The 26,808-nt window shown below is 48.7% G+C and overlaps 7 protein-coding genes across 7 annotated transcripts; 4 read left to right on the top strand and 3 right to left on the bottom strand.

Annotated features, from left to right (window-relative positions):
- Nucleotides 1-924: 924 nt before the first annotated feature.
- FSUBG_5607 (uncharacterized protein) lies at nucleotides 925-7,292 on the bottom strand (the record flags this gene model as incomplete). Its single annotated transcript, XM_036683722.1, has 4 exons — nucleotides 925-999; nucleotides 1,052-1,291; nucleotides 1,352-3,200; nucleotides 3,244-7,292. 4 exons carry the CDS (start codon nucleotides 7,290-7,292, stop codon nucleotides 925-927), a joined length of 6,213 nt encoding a protein of 2,070 aa, XP_036538949.1.
- Nucleotides 7,293-8,018: 726 nt separating this feature from the next.
- Nucleotides 8,019-9,479, bottom strand: FSUBG_5606 (amidophosphoribosyltransferase; the record flags this gene model as incomplete). Its single annotated transcript, XM_036683721.1, has 1 exon — nucleotides 8,019-9,479. The coding sequence occupies one exon, from the start codon at nucleotides 9,477-9,479 to the stop codon at nucleotides 8,019-8,021; it is 1,461 nt and encodes a 486-aa protein (XP_036538948.1).
- A 1,609-nt stretch (nucleotides 9,480-11,088) lies between these two features.
- FSUBG_5605 (DNA (cytosine-5-)-methyltransferase) lies at nucleotides 11,089-13,029 on the top strand (the record flags this gene model as incomplete). Its single annotated transcript, XM_036683720.1, has 2 exons — nucleotides 11,089-11,280; nucleotides 11,680-13,029. 2 exons carry the CDS (start codon nucleotides 11,089-11,091, stop codon nucleotides 13,027-13,029), a joined length of 1,542 nt encoding a protein of 513 aa, XP_036538947.1.
- Nucleotides 13,030-13,697: 668 nt separating this feature from the next.
- FSUBG_5604 (atp-dependent helicase) lies at nucleotides 13,698-16,153 on the top strand (the record flags this gene model as incomplete). Its single annotated transcript, XM_036683719.1, has 2 exons — nucleotides 13,698-13,760; nucleotides 13,814-16,153. 2 exons carry the CDS (start codon nucleotides 13,698-13,700, stop codon nucleotides 16,151-16,153), a joined length of 2,403 nt encoding a protein of 800 aa, XP_036538946.1.
- A 2,282-nt stretch (nucleotides 16,154-18,435) lies between these two features.
- Nucleotides 18,436-20,341, top strand: FSUBG_5603 (zinc finger transcription factor ace1; the record flags this gene model as incomplete). Its single annotated transcript, XM_036683718.1, has 3 exons — nucleotides 18,436-19,926; nucleotides 19,987-20,012; nucleotides 20,062-20,341. The coding sequence occupies 3 exons, from the start codon at nucleotides 18,436-18,438 to the stop codon at nucleotides 20,339-20,341; spliced, it is 1,797 nt and encodes a 598-aa protein (XP_036538945.1).
- A 1,174-nt stretch (nucleotides 20,342-21,515) lies between these two features.
- Nucleotides 21,516-23,347, top strand: FSUBG_5602 (Hsp70 heat shock protein; the record flags this gene model as incomplete). The annotated part of the gene is made up of 3 exons (XM_036683717.1): nucleotides 21,516-21,651; nucleotides 21,729-21,855; nucleotides 21,919-23,347. The coding sequence occupies 3 exons, from the start codon at nucleotides 21,516-21,518 to the stop codon at nucleotides 23,345-23,347; spliced, it is 1,692 nt and encodes a 563-aa protein (XP_036538944.1).
- A 289-nt stretch (nucleotides 23,348-23,636) lies between these two features.
- Nucleotides 23,637-25,083, bottom strand: FSUBG_5601 (uncharacterized protein; the record flags this gene model as incomplete). The annotated part of the gene is made up of 4 exons (XM_036683716.1): nucleotides 23,637-24,268; nucleotides 24,320-24,908; nucleotides 24,970-24,993; nucleotides 25,045-25,083. 4 exons carry the CDS (start codon nucleotides 25,081-25,083, stop codon nucleotides 23,637-23,639), a joined length of 1,284 nt encoding a protein of 427 aa, XP_036538943.1.
- Between the last annotated feature and the right edge of the window lie 1,725 nt (nucleotides 25,084-26,808).

The following is a 26,808-nucleotide window of genomic DNA, read 5'->3' as shown; positions in this document are numbered from 1 at the left end:
GCTATTATTGCCTTATTTTAGTCTAACAGATTAGAATGCTGTCCAATGTCATAATACTAATATATAAGGTATAGTTAATAAAAATAATTAACTTTTTAATAAATTATTAATAAAACTATTATTAAATAATTTAAATTAAATAAAAAAATATTTTTTAAGAAAAGCATTATAGTAACTAGTATAACTTTATATTATAATATAACTATTGTCCTTTTAGTACTTAAGATTGTGTATACTGTACATGTTGCCTTGTCTAACTATTGCCCGTCGGAACTTGACCAGGATCGGACATTACCTGACTTCTTTCGTCACAAGGGTCCCTTGTCGTTCTCCCTGTCTATTGAAATGACACGATCCCTGTTCGCTGATGATCGTCCTCACTACCGATCGGTTAGGCGAGTTGACCCATGCTCAGCGTAAACATGCACTTCCATTCACATCACTGTTTCAACGACATCACGTGACACGATCAACCTCAACTGTGGACGACGAGATGGTGGAAATGATGCAGTGCTCTGCCATTTCCTGTTCCAGCATTGACGGAAATCCCCATGAGTCTCGTTGAGCGTCTTGACCTTGACAGCTGGCCTCGGAATCTTCCAGGCTGGCCAGGGTTAATGCTGAATGATTCTTTTCTCCATCCAGCCACCACAAGAGGTGGCCTCGTGCCCCCTTGCATATCACTGTAGGCAGCCCGCGCATGTATGATGCATGCCAGCCCACTGTATTATCTGACTGAAGCCAGGAGTGACGTATGTTTAGCAATGCCTAACCCTCCGGAGAAAACTTTCGCAGCCCTTTATGCCCTATTCGTGGATGCCATGTACAAATGAAACAATGCACGACCTCAAACGCCCAGAAATGCTATCTACTATGTATCTTCCTCTATGATTGCTAAAACAGAGTATCGTTTTGTCATGAGATTCACCGTTTCTTTGGGACAAAGAGATTTGGCTTCCCTTTCTTGCGAGAGGAAGGCGGGTAAGGTGGGCGTCGTTGCTGGGGACAGTATAAGTAAAGCGTCTCATCGAACTCATAGTTTTAGACATACCTGGTTGTTGCTATATTGCGGTCCCGGATTTGAAGGTCCCGTCGGAATTCTGGGTCCTGTTGGGGCTTGGGGTCCGCTTGATAATGAGGGACCAGTTGGTGTTGCTGCAGGCGGTCTCTCAGGTGGCACCAGACCCATTACTGACATTGCCGAAGGGTCGGTGGGAGCCTTGGGCGGCCGGTGCGACTTATTCCCAAACTTGCCCATGAGTCCACCGCCCCGAGCCTTGTCACTTGCTATCTGTTTGATTATTAGCTTACAAAACCTTGTTCTAGGTATTTGTTGTGTTTGTGGGCATACCCTTTTAGGAACTGGCTGGTTTGAATCTGGTCCGTCATGAGGTCGCTTTCGTGCTTCTCCTGGAGGCTTGCTTGACGAAGTATGAATGACAGGAGGCCCAGCAAAGCGTGGCAGAACCCCAGTCGGTTCACCTCCTGCAATGCCAGGTATGTGAGTTGCGGGAGCCGTCGGCTGCTGAGCTCCCTCGACCCTTGGTGAGTTTGGACGAGATGAGGGCAGTGACGACGTTCCCAAAGATGCATCTCGCATTGGAACATCACGGTCCGGAGCTTGGGGTGGTGGGGGAAGGTAAGCGCCCGGCTTTGCCTTTTCGAGGGGCTTCCTAAACATAGATAAGACGTCGCCATTGGTGTAGCGATCTCTGGCCTGGGCATCCTCAATAAGTTTTCGCCAGAATTCGCCCTGAATAAGCGCTCTCGAGTCACCAAGAATCCACAGCGATGATTTGGCACGAGTCAGACCGACGTTCATACGTCGAATATCAGTCATGAAACCGATACCGCCAGTAGAACTGGCACGAACACAAGAGAAGATGATGATCTCACATTCACGACCCTGGAAAGCATCGGTGGTGTTGAACTCGATTATGCTGGTGATGCTCTCGCCATATCGCGAACGGAAGCGGTTTCTTAACTCATAAAGTTGAGCTTTGTAAGGAGTGATGATACCGATCTTGCCAGTCAAGTCGCATTCGCGGTACTCGTTACTAAAGCGATCGTACATCTGTATAGCAACATCCAACTCCTTGGTGTTGACCAGTGACTGGCCCTTGTGGCCCCTCTCCTGGACACCCTGGACATCGAAGAATCGATAGGGACCAAGTAGTGCGCTCTTGTGCCAGGGCTGTTGCCTGAGCTCATGCATGTTCTGTCCGTCGGCGAGTTGTCCTTCGTAGAACTCGCGGCTGGGGAACAAGCTGATCTCAGGATGCATGCGGTATTGCATGTCCAGCAAATGCACCGATTGTGGGTGGTTTTGCTGCATTCGGACGAACAGACTTTGATCGTAACCGAACTTCGCCGCTGACTGTGACAGAACTGTAGGGGGGAGCTGTTTAGGATCTCCAACGAGGATACATTTGTAGCAGCCGTATTTGAGCGGAATCAAGGCACTTAACTCGACGCACTGAGCAGCTTCGTCAATGATGACAGTTTCGAACTCAACATCCTCCAGGTTTCGAAACATCTCGTGACCACTGCCACTCAGAGTAGCGCACAGGACCTGAGCGTTATTGAGGATCTCCTGCTGGACTTGGCGGCGCCGCATTTCCATCTCTCGGGCTACAGAATTGCCGCTGCTCTTGTCGGCATCGATTTGTTTTCCATAGGACATTTGGCGTCGCTTCAGTTCGTCGAATTCTCGGGATAGCTTGTTGTAGAGGGTTCGATCGTCCATGAGCTTTGCTGCTTCCAGCTGGGGACGCAGTTTTCCCAGCTCTTCCTTTACCTTCCCGGCATTCTCGTGGAGTTGGTCACGGTCGGCTTTGGCTTTATCCTTGATCTGATCACCCTCCATGCGGGCTTTGACAAGCTCGTCTAGGGTGACGTCCCTTACAGCTGCATTAATGGCATCACTCCGACCGAGTCGTAGCACGTTGATATTCTTGGTTTTCCCCGAGATCGTTTTGACACCAGCCTTCAGACGTAGCACTAATTCATCTACGGCGGCGTTACTGGGTGCACAAACAAGGAGCTTTTTGGAACGGCTTTGTTTGGGTGCCCCTGGTGCACTGTTCGGTCGCAGAGGTACGCCCATGGGAATGCCTTGATTGCCTGGTTGACTCAGTTGCTCAGAGAGCAAGGTTCCAACCATGGCCACAATGGTTTTCGTTTTTCCAGTACCGGGAGGGCTGCTGATATTAGCTTCGTCATGACCAAGGCCGAGAGACTTACCCCTGAATAAGCGTGAACCCGTCGTTGTCGTGAGCGCCTAGAACCGCCATAGCCTGTCCCCGGTTAAGAGCATAATTGTCCATACAGTTGTTTATCTTCTCGTCTCCATATTGCAGAATAGGAGACGGCTCAGCATTCAGAATTTCGTCCATTAAATCATAATACGGCATACTCTCCAGCGCAGCGAATTCTCGCTCGATTGTTGTCATGTTAGTGATCTTCACTCCGAAGACGCTAACATTCGGGGTCAACACCTGTGTCATGGGGTTGTTTCGGGAAGCCACACGATATGTGATCTCGATCAGCTCCTTTTTGTAGGTGATGCGATGAACCCTAGCCAAACAATGTCTAGCTGTCTGATCGATCAAAGGTTGTTCCGATTCTGAGATGAGAAGAATATCGCCTTCAAAAACACCGCGCTCTCTGCTTTGGACCACTGGCATCGTGAAGGTCGCCTCCAAGTAGCTGTCGACGCTCGCACGGCTTGCAATTTTCATACCAAATGGCTGAGACGTGAGCTCATCCTTGGCTGTGACAAAAGAGCGCCAAGCTTCTGAGGCAAGCAAGGGAAAAAAGGTATCCTGGTACATTCTGGGTTCAGAATACTTGTTGGCAACTTCTGAAGCTGCTGGACCATTGGGTGGATCGTTACCACCATGGAAAATGTCCCAGGCTAGCACTGTGTTGTGTAACCTGTCCATGGGAGGGATGACTCTGGCTCTCCTATCCTTGACTGAGCGCTGCTGTCTAACCTTCTTCACTGGTCTACGCATTTTGTCTTGCAAAGCCTTTGCAATGCGCCGCCTGTTAGCTTCTTCCAAAGCTGTCTGGCCTCCCGTACTAAGGGCAGCTAGTTCGTTATCGGCATCTGATACATCTTCCTCTTCATCAGATTCTTCTTCGGAACTGTTTACCATTATCTCACTTCGGCCATGATCCTTGCCGATGAGGCCGAGACTAAGCAAGCCGGAACCCTCACCAGGGACAGTTTCTCCCCTGAGAGCTTTGGCGTTCGCTATGACCGCAGCATCGCGCTTCTCTTTTTCAAGTTTGGCCTTTTGTCTGGCTTCCTTGATCGCCGCGATCTCCTTCTTATCAGGGGCAATCTGTGTTCTAGGCTTGATCATAGCTTGAGCCTTTGATTTGGACTTTCCCTGATCCTTAACTTTCTTGGCCTCCAGCTGCCTAAGCATGGGGCTGTCTATAGACCTGCTGAGATCGAGCACGTCATCACGATTAGATCTTGATGATGCGCCAGACTTGGACCAAGCGTCAAGTTTGCTTTGTTTCTTGACCCCATGTTTGGGTCTCTGTACTAATGGTGTCTGCGCAACACCGAGCTGGTAGATTTGAATTTCATCATCTGTTTGTCCCAGGGCTTGAAGAAGTTCTGCTCGCTGCTGGTCAGTCATATTGGTTGACCTGACAAACTTGCCCGGGACATTTGTAGGTAGGCAAGCATCGGTGATAAGCTTGCGGGAGGCAGGGTTGATCTCATGGTTGTTTTCTCGAAGTCGGGTCAGAATCTTGCACAAGACTCTGACTGTGACATCAACGAGCCACTTGTCCTTCAGACGAATCATGTTCTCCATTCCACCAAAGTGTTGCTTGGCAGGGATAAGAATTTGCGACATAGTATCCTTTTCACTTTTGTTCAAAGCTTTGGAAATCGCCGATGTGATGAGACCATCTTCAGCGACGAGGGCTTCAGCCAGTTCCATGATTTCTCGGCAGAATTCTGTCATGACGGCGTTCTGGATGTATCGAGACCACCCCTCAATGTTTCTGCACGCAGTAGAGACAAAACGCCACTGTTCACTCCACCAACGTAAGACCTTCGCAGCCGACATAGGCTCAAGGGTCTTGACTCGCAAGACTCCGGATATGGGGTCAGTCAAACCACGGAGGATATCTCGACTCATATTTAGCATGGGCCTGATGGGACCCCAGGGGTATGGAGGTTTCAAAACTCGCTCTAGGACCCATACTATGGAGGAGAGGGTCTGTTCAGGGTGCAGCTGTGACATTTGCTCGAAGGCGCCGCTCTGGGAAATCTCTCCGGTCCAGCTCTTCAGCAGCTGAGCAGCTGCTTCAGCAAGTCCTGCTTCTCCATGGGTAGAGAGTGTAATAGTACCTTGGAAAGCCAGGCGATCGTCAAAAAAGGTATTCAGGTCTGTGGCAGGATCTATTTCGGACATTCGACCGAGAAGATTCCCAAGAATATCCATTGTTGCAGCAAGAGACTTGTTGAAGTTCTTGCTCGAATCACTCAGTTTATCGTCGCTCTTCAAGGCCCTGATCTGTTCCACACCAATCAAGGGCTCTAGCGACAAGACAATATCTCTCGCAAGATCGACCTGCTCGGTTGACAAATCGAACATCTCAATGATACCTTGCCAGAAAGCTTTTGAGTCTCGGGTGACAGCGGATTGCAGCTGGCTGCCCTCCAAGCAAGCTATATACTCCTCCGCGAAGACTTTCATATCGAGTTTCATGGCAGCTTGCATGACCTTTTTAGCTGCATTTGCTACTTGAAAGGTGACCCAGCCTTCCCTTTCATCGCCAGGGGCACGCAAATTCCGGAGCATGATGTCTTTGTACTTCATAACGAGGTTGAATGCACAGCATGCGTAGAGATGAGTGGTTCCCGCGCCAATCTTCGTCTCTGGGTCGACAAAGGTTGATATGGTAAGCTGTAAAGCATCAAATCCAGCTCGGATACACGCCGCGCGGCCCGGTTCCCCAATAGTCTCGTCTCTCGCAAGTGATTCGAAGAGAGTGTGCATTAAGATCTCGCAAGCGTTATACCTGCGATCGCGGCCGACTGACTGGAGCCATGGGTCAATCCAAGACGTGGGAAAGGGGCCACGGGAAATGCTACCATCGTAGCCAGTCCAGCAGTCTTCTAAAGATTGACGAAGGAGATTCTTGTATCCGGGACTCGCAAAGATTAGGTCAGCGATAACATTTGGCCGGGCATCGCCGATAACATCCCAAAAAGCCCTGGGTGCCTTCTTTAGAAAGTTTGTGAGGATTGTGATGGCCATCACCAAGACACTCTCTGCAGGGCAGAACTGGATATGGCGGAACAGAAGGTCGTAGATGTGACTGATTGTGCCGGTCAGTTCAAGATTCCGCAACCGCTGCAGAATGACGTCCGCAGTCAAGGTCCTTAGAATTTCATTGAATCCTTCCCAGAATTGCGCCATTTCAGGCCATGAGTCCACAGCTGAAGCCTCTTTTTTGGAAATATCCTCAATCGCCCTTGTCAGACCATTGCTCACAGCCCAGTCGAACTGTTCTAATGTCATACTATTGCTGTCAAGGTTTCGATAGTTATCTGTTGCCCATTTTCGGCGATCCTGGTTTTTGAGATCAAAGATAAAGTAGGTCATTCCAGGCAAAGGCTCCTTGGTCCCAAGCTTGAGGCCACTTTTCCCTTGAAGTCGCTGGAAAACATACTGAAAGGTCATCCTTCGATCAGCATCCTCCATATACGGCATGCAGCATAGTGCCTCGTATATAGAGATATGGACCTCGGGTAGATGCTCACCGAGTTGGGATTTCTTGAAAGTAGAGCCTTCTGAAATGATCTTCTCAATAAACCCCTTAGCCCATCGGAGGCTTAGGTCGATTCGTTCAACATCTCTCTGCTCCAACATCGACCGAATATCGACTACAACTTCTTCGTTCCATCGTTCTTGGAATTGCTGCAAGAGTTCTCTGCGTTGCATATGCCAATTATAGACACAATCTGCGCAATGCTTTAAGCAACCGTTAAGCCTTTCGCTGAGCTGCTCTCCCCATTTCCCTTGGCTTGATTGATCGAAGCCGAAAATCAGGCAATTCCAGTATGTGACTTCTAGTCGCTCCTTTCCTGCCTTAATCCGATTATTCTTTTCTTCTTGCGTAATCGATGAGTCGGGGTCGTCCATGAGTTTGTAGTTTTCATTATCCTCGTCGTTGATGCGTGGGCACAGGAGATGGCATTCCTCGTCGAAGCGTTGAATCTTCTCGTACCATTGGCTGAGTTGCTCATGAAGATCCATTGTAGGGTTCGCAGGTACGTTGGCGCATCTCTTGGGATCGTGACTAAAACAAAGGGTTCGGGGGTGCTGTGGGAAGTCGGATTTTCATGAGGTTGCGACAATTTATTGCCAAGTGTAGCGAGGGTCGCATCCGGTGAAGAGAAGGGTATCTTCAAACTTGTCGCAACGAGTTGAAAGTTGGTTGGTGGTGGTGGTCGAAAAAATCGAAGTTGAGTTGAGGGATCGTTGCTGGGGCACTCTGGCTCCAAAATCAAACAACCCGTTCCTTAAGTGCCTGACAGTTTGCGGGACAACCCTAGGAGATAGAACAGGGATGCGAATGAAAGGCCGGGTCGCAGAGAATGTATGAAGTCCCTTGATATCCTGTCGGAGCTTGTATACCAGTGAGGCAATGAGCCTACGGAGCAATAGGAAAGAAGAAGATCAGGTAGGATAGGAAAATAGTTGTAACGCTAGGTCAGAAACTGGCCGGGCTTTGACGCGCTTGGGTTGCCGCGTTTTGTGCAGGGGGTTTAATGAAAAATAGCGGGCCGTTCGTCGCTGGCTGACAAGGCACCTAAGCCACTGATGTCTAATTTGGGTGAAATGGTTGCTGAAGTGGCTTGTGATAGGACACAGGTAGGATAATGCATTGCATGTGTAAGAAACATAGTTGCACGAAATGCTAAAGAGGTGCAACTTATTTGATGAAAACAGCCTTACCCCCAATTATCTAACCACAGGCACTTAATCACTGTCCTCTTCCTTCAGCTGCTTCTTCAATCCTGCTTTCCCTCCATACTGTCTCTTCCCTGTTCGCTCCATCAGTCCATCAAGAGGACATTTTGATTTATTCCATTCTTCGCTCCCCTCGCTTGTGTTTGCTCTACAGCGGATACAACTTCGTCCGTGTTGGACGAACAGCTTGTGCAATCCATACTTCAGATGATTGGGGATGCGCACCTCCAGATGACTAAATGTTTGATCTCGAGTGGCTTTGGGGGGTATCCATTTCAACCATCCACTGATGCGGTGAACATGGGTATCGACTGCGAAGCTAGGTTGTTGGAGACAGAAGAGAATAACGCAAGATGCTGTCTTGACGCCAATGCCAGGGAATTTAGTGAGTGTCTGCATGGCTTCATCAGGAGCCATCCCATGTATATGGTCTAGCGAAAGAATATCTTGGTCTGTCTTCAAGATTTCAAGATCTTTTTGACCCTGAGTTTTGTTGTCCGCTCCGGCAATACCAGACAAGCTCCCCCCTTTCTTCTCTTGCATAAATGCCTCTCGTCGTTTGGTGTTCTCTTCATGAACTAACTCCAGGATTGCCTTGATGTCCTTGCCCTTGACCTGAGCCAAGCCACCTGTCTTGATTGATTCAACGATGGTGGGCAAAGGAGCAATTCTGACCTTGTTCCAGTCAACACTGCCTTTTCCGATACCTTTGTCAACAGTGCCAAATGTGGCCACCAGCCCCCTGAATGCTGCACTTGAGTTGCGGTTGGAGGTGTTCGCGCTTAGGCGGGTACGAATCAAGGCATCGAGAACAGATGGTACCTCTCCGCAACCCGACACTTCCAAAGATGGCGCTGGTATCTTCTCGGGGGCTTTGGCCTCTCCGTGTATTTTTGCCAGTCGGCGATAGACCACTTCACATTCTTCTGCTGATGGGGCGTTCCACTCTGGAAAGGGCGTCATGCCAGGAGTAAGTCCATACGGGTTATCCTTCGTTTTTTTGGCCGTTTTCCGAACTGGTGCTTCCATTGCCACCTGGAGATCCTCATCCTTGACCTCCATCTTTAGGGGGGTGGACTTGACTTGAGGTTTAGTTATTGTCTCGTCATCAGATTCGAAGTATGAGGATTTCGATGTCGATTTCCTTGGGCGAAGGGATCTTCGGGTTGCCAACTCCGTGACCTGGGTCGAACCTTGCTTCACAGCTTTCATCCCTGATTTGGCCACAGGTGAGATATCTCCGACTCTGGTACTTCTCTTCAAGTCCTGTGTCTCTTCCAAATTTTCTGGGGGTGTAGGAATCGTTTCAATGTTCTTCCGGGGAACACGAACTGGTCCCAGATTGTGTGGAAGGTCATCCAAATACTCATCTTCCACCTGGTCCTTGTTCTTCCTCCCGGTCTTCATTCTCTTCGTGGGCACCTCCCCTCCACTAGCAACCTTACGTTTTCGTAAAGTTCGAGCAGCCATCTCGACTTGCGCAGAAGCTGTGGAAGTGTGGAAGTGACGAAAGCTTGGAGATGATGTAAATAGGCTCGGACAGGGGTGCAGGGGTGTCGAAAGCTTGACGGCAAATAGCAAATAGCTTTTCATTCCACAAGAGCAGGCAATCTTTTGATGTTCTATTTCAGAAGGGTACTCATTTTTGTTCTGGCCATGGTAAGTGTTTGATCAGTTTTGTGATTACCTACTTATAGTTGATCGCATCAATGACCTCAACAGTCGACACAAGGATCGCTGGGGTCTATCTCCATCCTGCAAATCGCTGCTCTGCCAGGACGGGATCCACTGAACTAGGTACCTTAGGTAGGTACCTAATCGAAACTGGTCAAACAGTTAGTCGTAGTCCCCTTTACTTACCCTGTGCCATCCGCTCTTGAGACAGCAACATCAAGGAGCATCAAAACACAATGAATACATTTATTATGTTCTTCAATTATTACTTCAACCTCCATAACTCCTTTGTCTTTCTTTCTCTAAGGGATCACAAATTATCACTACCCCAACTTCCATCATACCCAATCAGGGCTCAGTGACAGCTTTTGTTAATAAGATGCGTTAAGAATGTTCCAACATCAGTCAGCTGAATCAAGGAGATTCCGAATAGAGCTCAGCAAATGGCCCAGGGAAGCATTTAGAGACATGAATGAATCTGGCTATGCTTTTGGAGCTCCATCTGAACGGCGGTGAACTCATTCATCACATTCAAGTGCCTTCCACTGCCTCACAACACCTTTGCAATACGAACCCGTTAGCCACTGGATCTATCATCAGAAGCTATTGAACATACGCTAGAGCCAGTCAGGCCAGATGGCGTTATTTGATAGCTAATATAGTTGTGGTATGCATGTTTTTAGATTGAGTAACATAGCCAGCAGGTCTTGTGCGGTTTATATGTGATGTACACTGCCCAAATAGTGAACACTGCTGGACTGGAACATCGATTGAAGAGCTCTAACGGAGCTACAAGATCCATTGATTCTATAAGACGCTGGTGAGCTATTTCTCGGTGTGGCATAACCGATAGATAGAGCGGATGGTCTCCCTATGCACACACAAGCGCATGTAAAAGACGGCGCCTGGGACACTGATGCAATGATACCTAAAGGAAGCATATATATCAGGTCCTGTAATAGAGCTGTAGCACAAGCGCCACGAGAATACGATGCAGGTCACAAGAACATAATGATTGTTTCAATATAAATCCTCAACTGGTCAATAGTACTTATACCAAGGTTTCATGACGGATAAGAGCTTTGACGGGACAAACGACCCATAGGTCATATTGCACGAACCAAATATTTTCAGAGAAAGATACATGTTGCCCCAGATACCAAGGAATTTACTTAAACTTGAGGACCTAACCGCTTCTGATACAATAAAATGCTTCTCTCGCTTTCTCTCCTGCAACCAACCATCGCTTTTTCACACTCTATTCACTGGCCTGAGGCAACAACTGCCTCGTTTGCTCGGGTATGCAATTATAATCTTTTCTTTCCCATATTGTGAGTCACAGTGAACTAACGCGGAGCGACGTAGACATTTCTTTTGCTCGCTAGGCTGAGGTCGATTCTTAAATATGCCTTGTGAAAGAATCGATATTGAGGCGCATCAAGAGACTGATGACGTTTTATTTATTTCTCAAGAATATCGTGGGACCTTTGGTCATCGAAGGCGTCTCTCATCTTGCACAATTGGAGATGAGGATACCAGCAGTCACTCAGATACCTCAGCCCATCCTCTCAAACAGGGTGAACTCGAGCTCAAGGCAGTAAGGCTACTGAATACGACTATACAAGCAGGTTCATTTCTTGAAGTGCGCCCATTCTTTCACGGAAAATATCTTGTTGAGTTCATTCTGGTCAAAATTCTGGTTCGATGCCGGTCTACAAATGCGATCAAAATCCGTGGCACACCCTTCCTGAGAAACCGTTCGGCTTTAGCAAAGCTTCCAAAGAAGCCAAATGAAGTCTGCATGCTCATATGTCGAGATGATGACACGAACCACGAAGAAGCAACAGACATCAGTGCATCACAAGTGGTTCAAATGCACACTCTGCTGATAACCAACGCCAAATACCCCAATTTCAACCGGGCTGTCTTCAATCCACAATATCCCGCAGAAAGGGGCCGACCGAATGTGCAGTCCACGCACTTGACCTGCCGCTAGAAGCTGGAGGTTTGTTATGCTGGACAAGGGAACCGTCGGAAGCAAGATGAAGAATCTCTTGCTCGTATTGACCCCAGCGAAGTCTCACGGAGAGAATATAGAATTTCCAACGAGATACTCCGCAACAGATGGCGAGGAACTACCGCCAAAGGAGGCTCATGGAACCCCTTTTCAGCCAGTCACTATATCGACCTGGAGTCTGAGCGGCCCAACGAAGAAGATCGAAGCCACGGTCAGCAGTACACGATATTTGACTCTTGTTCCGGTGCTGGCGGAGTATCGCGAGGAGCCCTTATGGCTGGTTTCAAAGTCCGATATGCGTTGGATAAAGCACCAGAGGTTTGGGATACCTACCAAGCAAATTTCCCTGAAACCGAACTATTCAAGATGTCCCTTGACCAGTTTCTATCTAGTGCGCAGACGATCCATATGCGAGTTGATGTTCTACATTTTTCTCCGCCATGTCAATTCTTTTCGCCAGCACACACGCACGCATCAGAACATGATGATGCAAATATTTTTGCGTTATATGGCTGCAATCAACTCCTCAAGAAGCTGCGCCCCCGTATTATCACTGTGGAACAAACATTCGGGCTCACGCATGACCGGCACGAGGAGTACTTCAATGGCTTCCTCGGAGACTTCACACAGCATGGCTACTCCATACGCTGGAAAGTCATAAGGCTTTGCACATGGGGAGCTGCTCAAGACCGGAGACGCCTAATCATAATTGCCGCCGCACCTGGAGAGAGACTTCCGACCTTCCCCAAGGCTACACACAGTCAGGATGGCGGCAACGGATTGCTGCCCTACAATAGCATCGGAAAGGCGCTAAGGGGCATCCGCGCTGGAGACGATCTTCATGACCTTGACGATGTCCAGTATTTTGATCCACCACGGGTGCCATATGACCCAGAACGCCTGGCAGGGACTATCACCACTGGCGGAAGTTACTTCTACTACCCTGACGGCTCACGAAAGCTCACTCTCAGAGAGCATGCAAGCTTGCAGGGATTTCCCAAGTCACATCAGTTCTTCGGTACTAAAACATCCATCAAACGGCAAATTGGAAACGCATTTCCCCCAAACACGGTCCGTGTTCTCTACAAGCACTTAGAACAATGGCTCTTGAACGAAGACCGCATGAAGCCATTCAACAACAACCAGGACGCCATCCTCATTGAGGATGATTCCGACACAACAGCCAATCTTACAGATAATTCTGAGGATAGGTCACGCCACTCTCTGGATATGATGGACCGAAATATTTTTGAGACTTTCGATATGCCGCAACATCGACGCGGCAGAGACCCTTGGGCAGTCGAGGACATGGTGATTGACTTGACCTAGCTCCTGAGCAGGTTTGATCAAGACAACATGTTACGGAGAACGAGATTAGTGGTTCCTGGCTTCGTATTGTAGCAGCCTAGAAACTAGATGACAGTTTTTCTCCTTGGAAAGGGCACGATGTGGTAGATAACTGTTCTGTTCGAGCTATAGATCCATAGATACCTACCTTCGTACTTAAGGTAGCCGTCACGAATACTAATGTTTGATAACATTACCTAACTTCTAAGGTACCTTCCTTAGTACTTTAGTACTTTACTTGGCACATACCTACGCTCTGAGATAAGGTACCCTTTATAAGAGAGAGCCGACCCTGAACAGGTGCGTAAGTAAGCACCTAACACCTGCTACCACTGCCTTCTCTCTCGCTGCCCTCAAAAAACTCCCTCCGACTTTTGACAGTGATTCACAGCTGGCGCGCAGTGCGGAGCTGCGCGTCGGGTGCCTGCCGCGGGAGCCCTACATGAGCACCTTCTTATAACAAACGGCGAGTGCAAACGCCTCTCCTCCTTCCCTCTTCTTTTCTTCACCCTTGCAAGCTTCTGCCTGAGATTAGGTAGCTAGAAGGGACCATCGTCTCCCACTTCCACTTTTTCTTTTCATTCTCCTTTCGATTCTTTAATGAGCCTCAGAAACTCGCTGCTATCACGACTTGTTGCTATTGTTCCGATATGGCATCATCTGCTTCCCTCGTATCGGCCCCTGTCGGAAGAAGTGTTCCTACGTCCGGAAATGTGAGTTTGGGCCATCCAGCCCTGTGAATTATGTCACTGACATTGTGCTTCAGAAGCCACTGGAACCACTGTACACCCTGTCTGTGAGCGAGTATGTGATCAGACACGAGAATGGCACTATGATCGAACAACGAAATGAGGAGACTATATTGAAACGATTCAATGATCTTCGAACCCCCTTCAAGGCCTGGCCCATAGGTCAAATTGAATCCTTGGGCAACTCTTTCACCACGACGTGGCTCCTCCTTGTCCCGGTTCCTAAACAATGCGAAGAGGTCATCTTTCCTGCGCTCACTGACAACTTCCGCATCGAGTTTGAAGAAAGAATAAATCTTTCGAACAAGACCTACTCTCTCGTCAACTTGTCAGCAACACGCGTAAAAAACCCGTATGAGGATATGGAGACCATCGTCGGCCCAGAAGTCGTGAATTGTGCGGCCTTCAACGTCCAAGTGCCACGTGCGGTGAAGAACGTCGAAGGCGACCAAGAGATCCTCGAGCTCATGGATCATATGAAGACAGCCGCTGCACTCGACGACTTTGAACACATAACCTTGGATCCGCCGAGTCAAAAACATGTCTTCATCACATGGGAGACGTTTTCGAATACTTACGAGGCCGAACTAGCCGCACTGCATCGCCTAACTGGAGGTTGCCAAATTGAAAGTCGACAGGTCAGCCCAAAGTGTAAGGCTGCTTTTGAGACAATACTTGAATTCAAGCGACCAAACACGGCGGCTGCTATCGATCTCCACGGGATATTCCCCCACCTCCAGAACCCGCATCACCCAGATCATAGGGTTCGGAAGAACCTTCTGCGACGATTCCGATCCTTTAACAAGGACCACGTAGCCGCATTCCAGGGACTAAAGGCTATACCGAGCGGTCTCTATTTTGTGAATGGATGTCCCGGTGCGGGTAAGACCGAGTGGAACATGGTCGTTTCTGCTCTGATTCAGTCAGTACGTCGTCCAGGCGCGAAGAGACGTTATAACCCCATTCTATTTCTGGTTGACCTCAACAAAACTGTCGATGATGCTGCGGACCGCTACTTGAACTTGGCAAAGGACTGTGGTCTTCACCTTCGCATCATTCGAATGCACGGTTGGCCTTACGAAATCAAGAACAGCGAGAAACTGAGCAAGAACCAAGCAGAAGACTTCGAGCAGCAAACAGACTTCACAAGAAAGTTTCTGACAACTGCAAACATTGCAAAGACTTTGAATACCGGCAGAAACACCAACAAGGCGCCAACACTTGATGAAGCTGCCTGGGACTACTATGAAAAGCACAAGCATGGTGGTTTTGTGGTGCTCAAGAAGGTGCTCACGAGAATGGAGGCCGAGGAAGTCTTGCACCATGACGACTGGAAATGTCTGCGCAATGAGATCACGAAACTGTACACTGCGGTTTTGAAGCAGGCAGACTTCATAGCCACGACACCCGTGGCCGCATATGGCGGCTTCGCTAGGCTTTTCAAGCCAGACATCATCTTCATGGATGAAGCACCTCATGCCAGAGAGCTGACGACGCTCATACCTATCGCCTTCTTCGAGCCGATTGCTTGGATATTCACGGGTGATGTCAAACAGACTCGACCTTTCGTGAAGAGCGGCGATCCACGCGATGCCCTGAAGAAAGGACTTGAGGTGAATCCATATGCTGAGCAGCTGCGTCTTAGTCTCATGGAAAGGGCCCATAGAATGGGGGCGATCAATTGTTCATTGTTGATCAACAAGCGAGCCCACGGGAATTTGCACAAGCTGCCGTCGGATCTCTTCTATGGCGGAAAGATGTCATCTGATTACCCATCATCGAGGCAGTTCCCGGAAACGGTTAGCTACCTGAGACGGCACCTTGAAGCCCTTGGTAGTGGAAAAAGGCTGAACGCGAACCGGGCTATTGTTGCCCTTTCGGCGAGCAAAGAAGAAAACCATTGTCACAGTTTCTGGAACCCTGTGAATCATCGCTGGGTCTTGGCTGAAGTCCAAAAGCTTTTGCAGGACCCGGCATTCCGAACGATCACGGACAGTAAGCAGCCCGGGCGTGTGATGATTCAGACACCATACAGTGTCTCCATGCGTCAGTATGCACACGTGGTTAAAGGATGGCCAGTTGAGTGGCAGGAGAGGACAGAGGTTTTGACGGTGGATAAGGCTCAAGGTAACCAGGCAGATGTGGTTTTCCTCGATATGGTGAGAACCACGAAGCCCGGCTTCATGGACGAGGCACAGCGCCTCAACGTGGCGATAACCAGAGCCAGACAAGCGGAAATTGTTCTGATGCACCCTGCAATGACTTTTCGCATCCGTCAGGGTAAGCGGGTACCGACCGATTACACCTCAAAGGTCTGGAACGATGCAGTTGTGAACGATCGCTTATTCGTGGTCTAACTGTGAAGTCTTCAAGAGGGATTGTTGAGGACGATGAGGAAAAGCGTGTTTGACGGTGTTTGTAGCTGTTTGAGCACTTGAAGTTCAGTTGGTTGATAGGACAAATTGGGTCTGTCTTTTTGTTAATTAAAGGATGTTGGGTTGAACCAAAGCAGAAGTCTATCGAAGCCTGTACGTTGTTGTCTAGAAAACGTTGAATGAAAGAGAAATCGTCAACAAATATTGCTACTCGCTTCCCTTTAGTCAAGAGATGAAGTCAAAACAAGGTCACACAGTACTCCATATCCGATGGACTAGGGAGCTTAGTAGTGTGAAGTGTCTTGGAGGCAATCGAGCCACACTGGGGTCGGTGTGGTGGGGGAAATGGCTTGGCAACAAGATCGGGATTTTGTGAAGCATGAATGTTAAATTTAGAAACGGGAATAAATGCCTTGTCCATGTCTTCACTTTCTCTAAGACGATGCGAAATGGGACTGGAATGTTCAGCGCAACGACTGACAGTGCTGACATGAATAAACCGGGATTGGCTCAGGACATTACCATGGAAGAGAAGCCAAGAATAAGGGTCCAATGGAGTATCTACCTACGCAGGAGGGGGTTAAATGGAGGAAAGACTGTCCAAGTTATTTTATTATCCTTGACATTCTGTCACAATAGGCTAACATAATCTTATCAGGCGAAAAAAACCATGACACTCTTTTCTGTTTACTAACCGATGTCCAAAACCCCCCCCTCCCTAGGTATAGGCACGTAGATAGAACAGTGACCCAAGGGTCCGTCATCCAAGACATCCTTTTTATCAAAGGCCGGTCCACTCTTTGAATTCAACTAACTATTATTTCTAATATTTCCAAACCCCGTCACGGATCCTATTTGTTATGATGGGTAATAGTTACATTTTATCACGGACGAGAGTAACGGAATGACAATAATCTCGCATGATCAGTGCCAATCAGACTGATCCGAAATGGTGCCAATTCTCAATCCTTGCCTTGCTCCCGCTCGGTCACGAACACTGGAGAGGACGGGGCTGAGTCTTGGCTTGTAGGGCCAGCGAATAAGAACATCTTGTAAATACAGAGCTGTCAGATCTAATGCTGTAGGCTTGAGCAAGGAGGACATTCATTATGCAGCCAATTTGATGGCTCTCTGAGTAATCTTTGCTCTTTCGATACCTAGGTATTCACAAATGCATTTATTTATAGAACTTGGCTGCAAATTATCATCGGCATTATATGGGGCCAGTAGCTTGAGACCAGCTGTTTAACGAAACCCGCGGTCGAATGAAAACAGGGAACAGTGACATCGTCTCCCGATGTGACGATGCGATTGTTGCTAATACTGCTCATCTTCAATCAAAAAGAGAGAAAAGACCTTGACGTAGGAATTGAGATAGATAGATAAGTTGATAATTATAGACAGCACCGTTGAAGTCAAACAAGTGATTGTGTTGAAACTGGATGACCCTGATGACGCCAGGGGCGAGTTGACACTAAGCCGAGATGAGGGTGTGGCTTAGACTGACGGAGCTTCGGACGGGAAGAGGGGCCTAAATAACCGCCCATGTCCAATGAAATCTCGCCCCGGTTGAGCTACCTTGATCTGGCAAGGGGAGGCAAGAAAACTGAGCTAAGGAACAAAAAGATACAGGCATAATTCATCTTAGATCTAGTGAAAGCTAGACCGTGTAATTTTGACAACCTGTTCTAACGTCGGAAGTTTTCTTGCGCCCTGGTGCCATGGGCAGTTGAGGACGTTGGAGCCCTGAAAAGGCGCGATAAAAACCAATTGTCAGAAGGTGCTCGCTCTAGAGGGCCGTTGCTTTGCGCTTGGCCGCTGACGACCACCCCCGGATTCCGCTATGCCATTGCATCTCACTCATGCATGAATCTGTCTCTCCCAACGATCGATCATGAGTACACTAACTATCTAACAGCTAAAGTGATCATCCCTTAATCCCCGCCATATCTTCCGATTCATCGACTAGACCCTTTCAACAAAGCACAAGCCTTCCACGGGGCTCGCTGTGTCTCGCGCGACTGCGACGGCGGCCTCCCAAGTCCCGAGCATCCAGTATTATACCGGCCACCCCGCCCCATTGACCTAACCCAGCAATACGAAAAGAAGCATCACTACTCGATTAGGTGTCCCAGTTCTCGGCTACTATTAGCTCTTGCTGGTCGCTGCTGGCTACCTCCCTATCCGCTACTTATTCCTCGAACCTAGTGCGGTCTAATTAGATGGATACTCTGCGATGTCTAAGTCGGAGGAAGAGCTATGCGATGGGTAATCTCGAAACCAGAGGCGTCGTGTTGAAACGCCAGCTCAGCGATGGAGGAATCGCGGGTGTTGTTGTTGGTGTTATCGTGGGCATTGCCCTCGTTGTTCTTTGCTCGTATCCCTTTATCATCCGCCGCATCAGACGCCGAAAACAAACATCTCTTCACGGCCCCCCGGACACGAACGACCCGGAGACTGGCGAAGTTCCAGCAACTGGAGCCCCGGGCATAGATGACAATCAACGCCGCCTGTCCTCACAAGACTCTTTCAAACCTTCAGGAGAAAATACGCGTGGGGGAGTTGATGGATCTGTCAAAGACTTAGATTGGACAGCCCACGATGGCTTTTTGCAGCAAATCAATGGGCAAGGTCAACCAGACTATGTTCCCCGAATCGAAACAAATTTGCCTTCCTATGGCTTTGGAAATGCCCAGCCAACTGCCAAAGACTCAATACCGCGCTCAGCACCATTCGGCTCCGATGAGAATCATCATGAAGAGTACATGCCGCAGTCTATTGGTGATGCACCCCGTGCTGTTCTTAATGGGACCAGTGCGGATTACTATAGCCCATCAGTCCCCTCAGAAGCATTTGGCATGTTTTCGACCGAGGAGCCCCGACCTCAGCCTGAACGTTCATGGTCGCGTGGGAGCTCTTTGAGATATAATTTAAAACAGATGTTTAGTCGCAAGAGCACGCGCGATCAGTCTCTTAATTCACCAACATCGGAATGCCTGGCTGGAAACATCGAAAGCGTACCAAGAGCACAGGATGGAAGTCTTCAACGGATCACTACAGCAGGCGGACCGACCGAGTCTCCTACTGACATGACTGCTCCGGCGACCGATTCTTTGCCGGTACCTTCGTCTACCCAAGCCTTGGGCTCCCCGATCGCTTTACCATCTATCCTGCCAAAGGGGGCTGTGCAAAGCCCCCCAGATTCCCCACCGACCACTTTCAACTTCAACGCGTCTCAATCCCCTCCTAGCCATCCCGCTCCTGGTACTGTGAATCCCATGGACATCATGCCTGCATCGACAGAAACCGAATTGTGGCACAGGAACGACTACCAATTATATGTATCGCAATCCTCACCCAACCAGCCGCCCCCCTCAGTAGGGCCTGTCACGCATGAAGGACCTGTGGACTCGCCGTCGCCGTTGACCCTCCCTCCTAGTGATCCTCAACCTCAGCCTGTGCCCATAGTTCACTCACCTACACCGACCCAGAGTCAAATAGCGTTTAAAACGGAGGAGGTCGATGACAACCAGGATATCTCTATGTCTGAAATTCCAACGGCCAACCACTTGAGTCCTCTCCCCAACAGTAGTGTTCGACACCCAAGCTATCCCTCCGATGCGTCTACCCCCCTGCCTGGACCGGCATTCACCAACCCGTCATCGCTCAGTACACCTGCGACACAGCTTGATACCCCTTCACCTCACTCTGGCACATCTTCAGACTACCGACATAGCGTGTCACCAGGAAACGCTGTAAGCAACCCGTCACCGAGCAATGGTTCACACGCATGTGATGAGCCTGGTTGTAACCAGGTGTTCGACCAGCCACACAAGCTCAAGTAAGTTTATCATCGCCTGGCTGGTACAAGTCGCTCATTAACCCAATAGGCATCATCAACGATATCATACGAAAGATCACAAATGCCCTTACCCGAACTGTGGCAAGGGATTCGGGACCAAGACACATCTCCAGCGACATGTCAATGATCGACATGAGAGAAAGAAAAAGTTCCACTGTGCTGTGCAAGGCTGCGACTACTCAAGGCAAGGAGGAAAGGGATTCCCTCGCAAGGATAACTGGAAACGACATATGACTAAGATTCATAACATGGATCAGAGACACCTCCCAGAACCTGTGGAAGTCGACCAGGAGATGAGCGGCACATAAGAACACCTGCCTGAGACGTCATCTTATTTGCTGCTATAGATAGGGGATACTGCCGCCGCATCTGGCACTGTACTATGTGGCCCCTGGATCGGCCGCTGACTGACAAGCCTTGGCATTTTACTAGGTTCTCTGTTTACCTATTTTCCTTTTTCATTTACAGCGATTTGATTCTTACACTCATTCAATGTTGGCATATTTGGGTATTGGAAGTCTTGGATTCAGCACAAAAATCAATGTTGGGACGTGTAGGACTATTCGGGCGTTAGGTCATGGGAAAAGACATATTCGTCCAACAACGGACGAGCCAGGCGTGTTCGTTCTTGGGTATCTATCTATTAATTCGACACTCTAGAGATAACGCTCAGCCAGGAACACACATCATATGTACTGTACGACGGCCTCGGGGAGCAAGAAAACAACAGACCTTGATATAGGGTGTCAAAATAAATTCGGTAAAGGTTAACCTAAGCTTAGGCTATCTTAGCTAAATCTTTTTGTTATTTAGGACCGCGGTCCTGAGTTTTCTTTCCTCTCCTAGGACGGGACATATGGCAGCAGAGTGCACGGACACCAAAGGTTACCTAATAAGGTAAGGAGAGAGGTTTTTTTTTAGGAGTCCTACTGTACTATTAATTGCACAAACAGGTACCTGAGACTTTGGTGCAGTAGCAACAGAGATCAAAGTTACCAACACAGTTTAGGCACTGTGATATACCGTGTATGCACTGTATACAAAAGCTTTATCCCTATTAAAACTAGCTATAATTAAGATATCGGGTTAGGGTTAGCTTTTAATGTTAAATTAAGGCTAATCCTATGTTATTTGAGGCTTAAAATTAGGGTTAGGGTATAGTATTAAGGTTAAAACCTGGGTTATCTAGGTTATGTCTTTGTATTTTGAGGTACCTTCTTTCCTATTGGGGTTAGCTTGTTTGTGCAAATAGAGCTTTTTGTTTGTACATTTACTCCGTAGTAAGACTCTTTTTTTTTTTTCCAATCTCTGAGGGAAAAGAAAGAAACCCCACTAACATCTATCACCAACTCGCCCTCGCCCTCCAAAATCTTGACACCTTGAAACCTCTTTGCTTCAACTCAACAGAGGGACAAAGTCTTGAATTTTCCTCTTTCTCTCTCTTTCTATAAGGACCCGCAAAACTCCCTCCCTCCCGACCTAATGAGTGACAACGCTGGAGCCAAGGGCCCTGAGCCTGGCGAGCGAGTTGCCATTGGTATTACCTTTGGTAACTCTAACAGTTCCATTGCCTATACTGTTGATGACAAGGCAGAGGTTATTGCCAACGAAGACGGAGGTATGTTCTAGATCGATTTGAACTGTGCCCCGTGATACTGTCACTAGGTCGCTTGCTAACCATTAACTGCTTGATAGACCGACAAATTCCCACCGTTCTGTCTTACGTTGACGGTGATGAGTACTACGGTGGACAGGCCAAGAACTTCCTCGTTCGCAACCCCGATAACACCATCGCCAACTTCCGAGACTTCCTTGGCCAAGAGTACGCGACCTTTCCGCCGCACTCTCAATTCTGGAACTAAGGACACTGACAAGATGCCTTCAGATTCAAGTCCATCGATCCCACCCACTCTCATGCCTCCGCCCACCCCAAGGATGTTTCCGGCACCGTTGCTTTCTCTGTCAAGGACAAGAGCGAGGAAGAGACCTCGACTGTTTCAGTTTCAGAGGCTACTACTCGATACCTGCGACGACTTGTGGGTTCTGCTTCCGACTACCTGGGCAAGAAGGTCACCTCGGCCGTCGTTACCGTCCCCACAAACTTCACCGAGAAGCAGCGAGAGGCTCTGATCAAGGCCGCCAACGACGCCGACATCGAGATCCTCCAGCTTATTTCTGACCCTGTCGCCGCTGTACTGGCTTACGATGCCCGTCCTGAGGCCAAGATCGAGGATAAGACTATTGTTGTCGCCGACCTTGGTGGCACTCGCTCAGATGTTGCCGTTATCGCTTCGCGAGGCGGTCTCTACACTATCCTCGCCACTGCTCACGATTACGAGTTTGCTGGCGTTCATTTGGACAATGCTCTTATGGAACACTTCGCCAAGGAGTTCCAAAAGAAGCACAGCATCGACCCCCGAAACAACACTCGCAGTCTTGCAAAGCTTCGGCTTGAGTCTGAGGCTACCAAGCGAGCTCTGAGCCTGGGTAGCAACGCTCAGTTCAGCGTCGAGAGCTTGGCGGATGGTTTCGATTTCTCTGTTACCATCAACAGGATACGATACGAGATGATTGCCCGCAAGGTTTTCGAGGGCTTCAACCGACTCATCGAGGGTGTTGTCAAGAAGGCCGGCCTCGATGTTCTTGACATTGACGAGGTTATTCTGTCAGGAGGTACTGCCCACACCCCTCGTATCGCTAACAACCTCCGTGGTATCTTCCCTGAGACTACCGAGATTCAGGCTCCCGCCACGAGCGTGTCCGCCATCAACCCTTCTGAGCTCCTTGCTCGCGGTGCTGCCCTCCAGGCCTCTTTGATCCAAGAGTACGAGGCCGCCGATATCGAGCAGTCCACTCACCCTGCTGTCACCACTGTCAAGCACATCTCCAACGCTATTGGTGTTATCACCGTGGGTACTGACGGCGAGGATGTCTTCACCCCCATCATTGCTCCTGAGACCGCCGCCCCTGCCCGTCGCACTATTCATATTCCTGCTCCTAAGGAAGGTGGCGATGTTCTTATTAACATTGTTGAGGGTAACACCCACATCAAGGTCACCAAGCCTGAGCCTAAGGCTAAGGAGGAGAATGGAGATGAGGATGAGGACGACTCCGATTTTGATGATTCTGATGAAGAGGAAGAGGAGACTCGGGAGAAGATCTGGAAGGTTGGCAACCCTCTTGCCGAGGCCGCCATCAAGGGCGTCAAGGCTGGTGGCAAGGTCGAAGTCACGATCAACATTCTAGCCGATCTAGGCGTTACCGTCACAGCCCGGGAAGTTGGCGGCAAGGGTGGTGTGCGAGGAAACATCTAAGTCTGGAAGTGCCGGACTCAAAAGCAGGAACTTTGATTGAAAAGCCGCAATGATTTTATGAGTGGGTTTACAAGGGGGGCTGGCATGCAAAAAGCACGGGATTATTGGTATATTCTAGAGGACACAATAGAGGGTTGTCAGGGATGAATTGAATAAAGACTTTTAACATTCACAAGAATAATATCGAAACATTTCGGTGGAAGCAATCCGGGAAACATTGTTAAACAGTTAATCTAGCCAACTCTTCGAGGCCGTGAACAAGCTCAGTTTGACGTTTACATTAGACCCTTCAAATTACCTGGTTCGCATCACCCGGTAATCGCCAAGCAATGAGGTCGTTTCGCATATCATCCTCTCTAACCTCGCGGGTTCCCTTGTAACTCACTTCGCGCATTGGGTCGTTATCAATTGTCATAGTAGACGTCATGCTCGCCATACTACGCGCATGGTCGAGGTGGCGCTCATGGATGCGTACACCTTTGCGCCGGTTCGACGGAGTAACTGTAACTGTCGAGAAGCTCTTATCACTCGAGTTACTTGGTGTGCGGCGATGTGAGGAGCCAGCCGGGCCGTTATTTTGGTGATTGTGCGAAGGTGAGGCAGTTCTGTTTGAGTGGTGGTGATTATGGTGATGAGGATGAAGGAGGTTGTGAGTTATACGGCGAGTGTCGCGGGCTCGGATGGTATCACGTGGACTCATATCATCGTCGTCGTCGTCTTCTTCTCCATCAGTGATAGGGGAAGCATTATGAGGTTTAGTTTTCCATCCGTTACCTCCGTTGAAAATATCCTCAATGACTTCTTCAGCGGAGTGCTCATTCGGTTGCCGACTCCACGAAGCAGCGAGAACGCTTCGGTACAGGTCTTGGAGCTCAGCGGCGTCGCGAGGCTTAGATAAGTTGGGAACCGCGACAGCTATTGCTATATATTGTCAGCGGCAGGGAATCATATGGAAGAATCAGTTCAACTTACGCCCAGCGTCGTCCTCTATTGCCTCGCTCATGATGCCTCCAATACCTCCAAAGACGGGAGCCGTTTTCAGAGGAGGAGCTACATAACTCCGTTCTCCGTCGACTTGGATCATGAGGATACTGATCTTCAACGTGCTGTTGACTTTGCTATCCTGCATGAGATACCTTCTCACAATGCCATCCTCGACAACATCTGAATCACGGCGCGGCCGTGATGTACCACCCCTCGTCGGGCTGACACCCATACTGTTGCTACGCATACGACCAGGAGATGCGACATCCTTGACGAAGGCTTCGCTCTCTTCCACGTACTCGCTCAGGTTGAGGCGAACAATACCAAGGGTGACCTTCTCTGTCAAGCCAAATTCCTGTATGACCTCAAACTCCATGGGACATTCGGTAAGGTTGTTATTGCGGTCTATCGATATGCGGATAGAAGGTACCGCGGTGACAAAGCCCCATTCAACTCTGTGGTTGGCAATTGGACATTTCTGCGTGCGCCCGCGATGCTCCGCGGTCATTGAGTGAGAGAGGTGCCATTTGACAAAAGCCTGACCAGAAACGAGCGGCACGTTATTAAGGTCGTAAATCTAGGAAGTAATAAGTCAGGGTTTCCTCATAGAGTGGCTGGATGTAGAGTGAAGGATGTACCTTGAGATGAAGGTCGAATTTTGGCTAGAGATGAGTCAACCTGAGTTCGAGTTGAAGACTGAGATGAATCCTTACCTTACGAGCCTTGCCAACTTCAGGTTTGAGAAAGCCCATGTTAGCAAAGATTGTCAAGATATCCCTCTACCGATGATTCGCAATGCTCAAGTTACAACAATGTGAGTAAGGTAGGTATATAGCGAGCTCGCTTGAGCGTGACTACAGACTTCCGTAATGAGACTGCAGTGAGTGAATGAGTGCTGGTTGCAGTATCGGCAAAGTTAAGATGCCAGAGAATATATATACAAACAGCCCGCGTAATGCAGCGGAAATGCGAACCTTGTGGGGATGCGGCTTACTTAAAGAGGCCATCCCCTTCTGGATCTACCTCTGTTTGTTTGGCGTGGGCTTTGGCGTTGACTTTGACTTTGACTTTGGCTTTGACTTTGGATTTGGCTCTGGTCTGCCAGACACTTCCAACTCTAGTGGACTCTGTCAGCGACTGGCCTAACGATACGGGGGTCCTCTATGGCGGGCTGTATCTGACGGAACGGTCGCGGCCGTTTGAATGTGGAACTGAAACTGACTGTAGTCAGTGATGATAAGATAAGCCCGTGATCGAGAGCTGATGATCCCAACGTAAATGATGAGGATATCGTCATGTGCAATGGTTGAAGGATGGCCCCTGTGACTTGACGCCACGAGAGATGTAACCAGCAAAGCCACAGGAGGCTGATAGCCGTCCTGATAATCAAGAGTACCTACCGACTTACCTCTGTATTACTCAAGGGAGGGCATGTTAACTCAAAATAATTGCATACCTACCTAGGTAGATATTCATCTTTTTTAGATATCATATTCCCGAACGCTTTACTAAGTATAATCTGGCTGTTACACTCTTGTCCAAGCCTGGAAGTGGTATTATCCCCGTTGATGAGGTCCTACATTTGGTCTTCAGCTCCCTCGCTTCTAAAAAGAAAGAAAGAAAAACGCCTGCGAGTCATTCCAGCAAGGCTCGAGCCCGACCCGACCAGCTGGACCGCCACCGATTCATATGTTTCATTGAGAGCCATTTACTCCGTAGATAGGGAGAAATGGATTTAAAGGAGATCGATCTATCGGAAATGTCTCAACATCGAGATCCTACAAGGATGATTTTAGACATGATTGTATGGTTACTCATGATACATAATAACCATCATGTTCTTAGAACTTCTAACAAACTGGTAACAAGACCTACTGAATACGACTTAGTTTCTCAGCGCCCATGTTCGATTTTGAGCTGAGAGAGTAAGCGATCCTGGCAAGGTGAAATAGTCTGAAACAGAAGAGGAACAGGGGGGGTAGTTCAGCCGTCGAGAGAAGAGACAAAAGACAAAATCTATTCTATAGTTACCCATGGACCGAGAACCAACAATGGACTATTGCAGATAGAGCTCTCAACATCACGTAATATTCTCAACCTTGATAGTAAATTCGAAGTAAGAGTCTAGGCTAGCGGCACGATTCAAGTCTTTCCTGGTCATTATTACCTAGGTATGTGCCTTGTTCGTCTAGCTTGTGTGACCATACAGACCAAACAGTTCCCTCTCCTCCCGCGAGAAGAGATGACAAAAGAGACAACTTGTACTATTATGCACAATCTTCTCCCTTAATTCTCAAACGCCCGTTTCCCGATCTGTCCTTCGGCTCCCTGCCGCCTTGCAGGTTGCATCGCTTCCTTATGATGGCGTTCTCAAAAGAAGCAATATACCACAGTTATGAGACCTTGGAGTCCGATGCTTCGGTAAGATGTCCCATCGGTCACCTCTCACCATGAACCTTAAGCATATTTCACAACAA

The sequence above is a fragment of the Fusarium subglutinans genome, assembly GCF_013396075.1.
Source record: "Fusarium subglutinans strain NRRL 66333 chromosome Unknown NRRL66333_c0000055, whole genome shotgun sequence".
Classification (NCBI taxonomy): Eukaryota; Fungi; Ascomycota; class Sordariomycetes; order Hypocreales; family Nectriaceae; genus Fusarium; species Fusarium subglutinans.
This window is presented reverse-complemented; position numbering and strand designations above follow the sequence as displayed.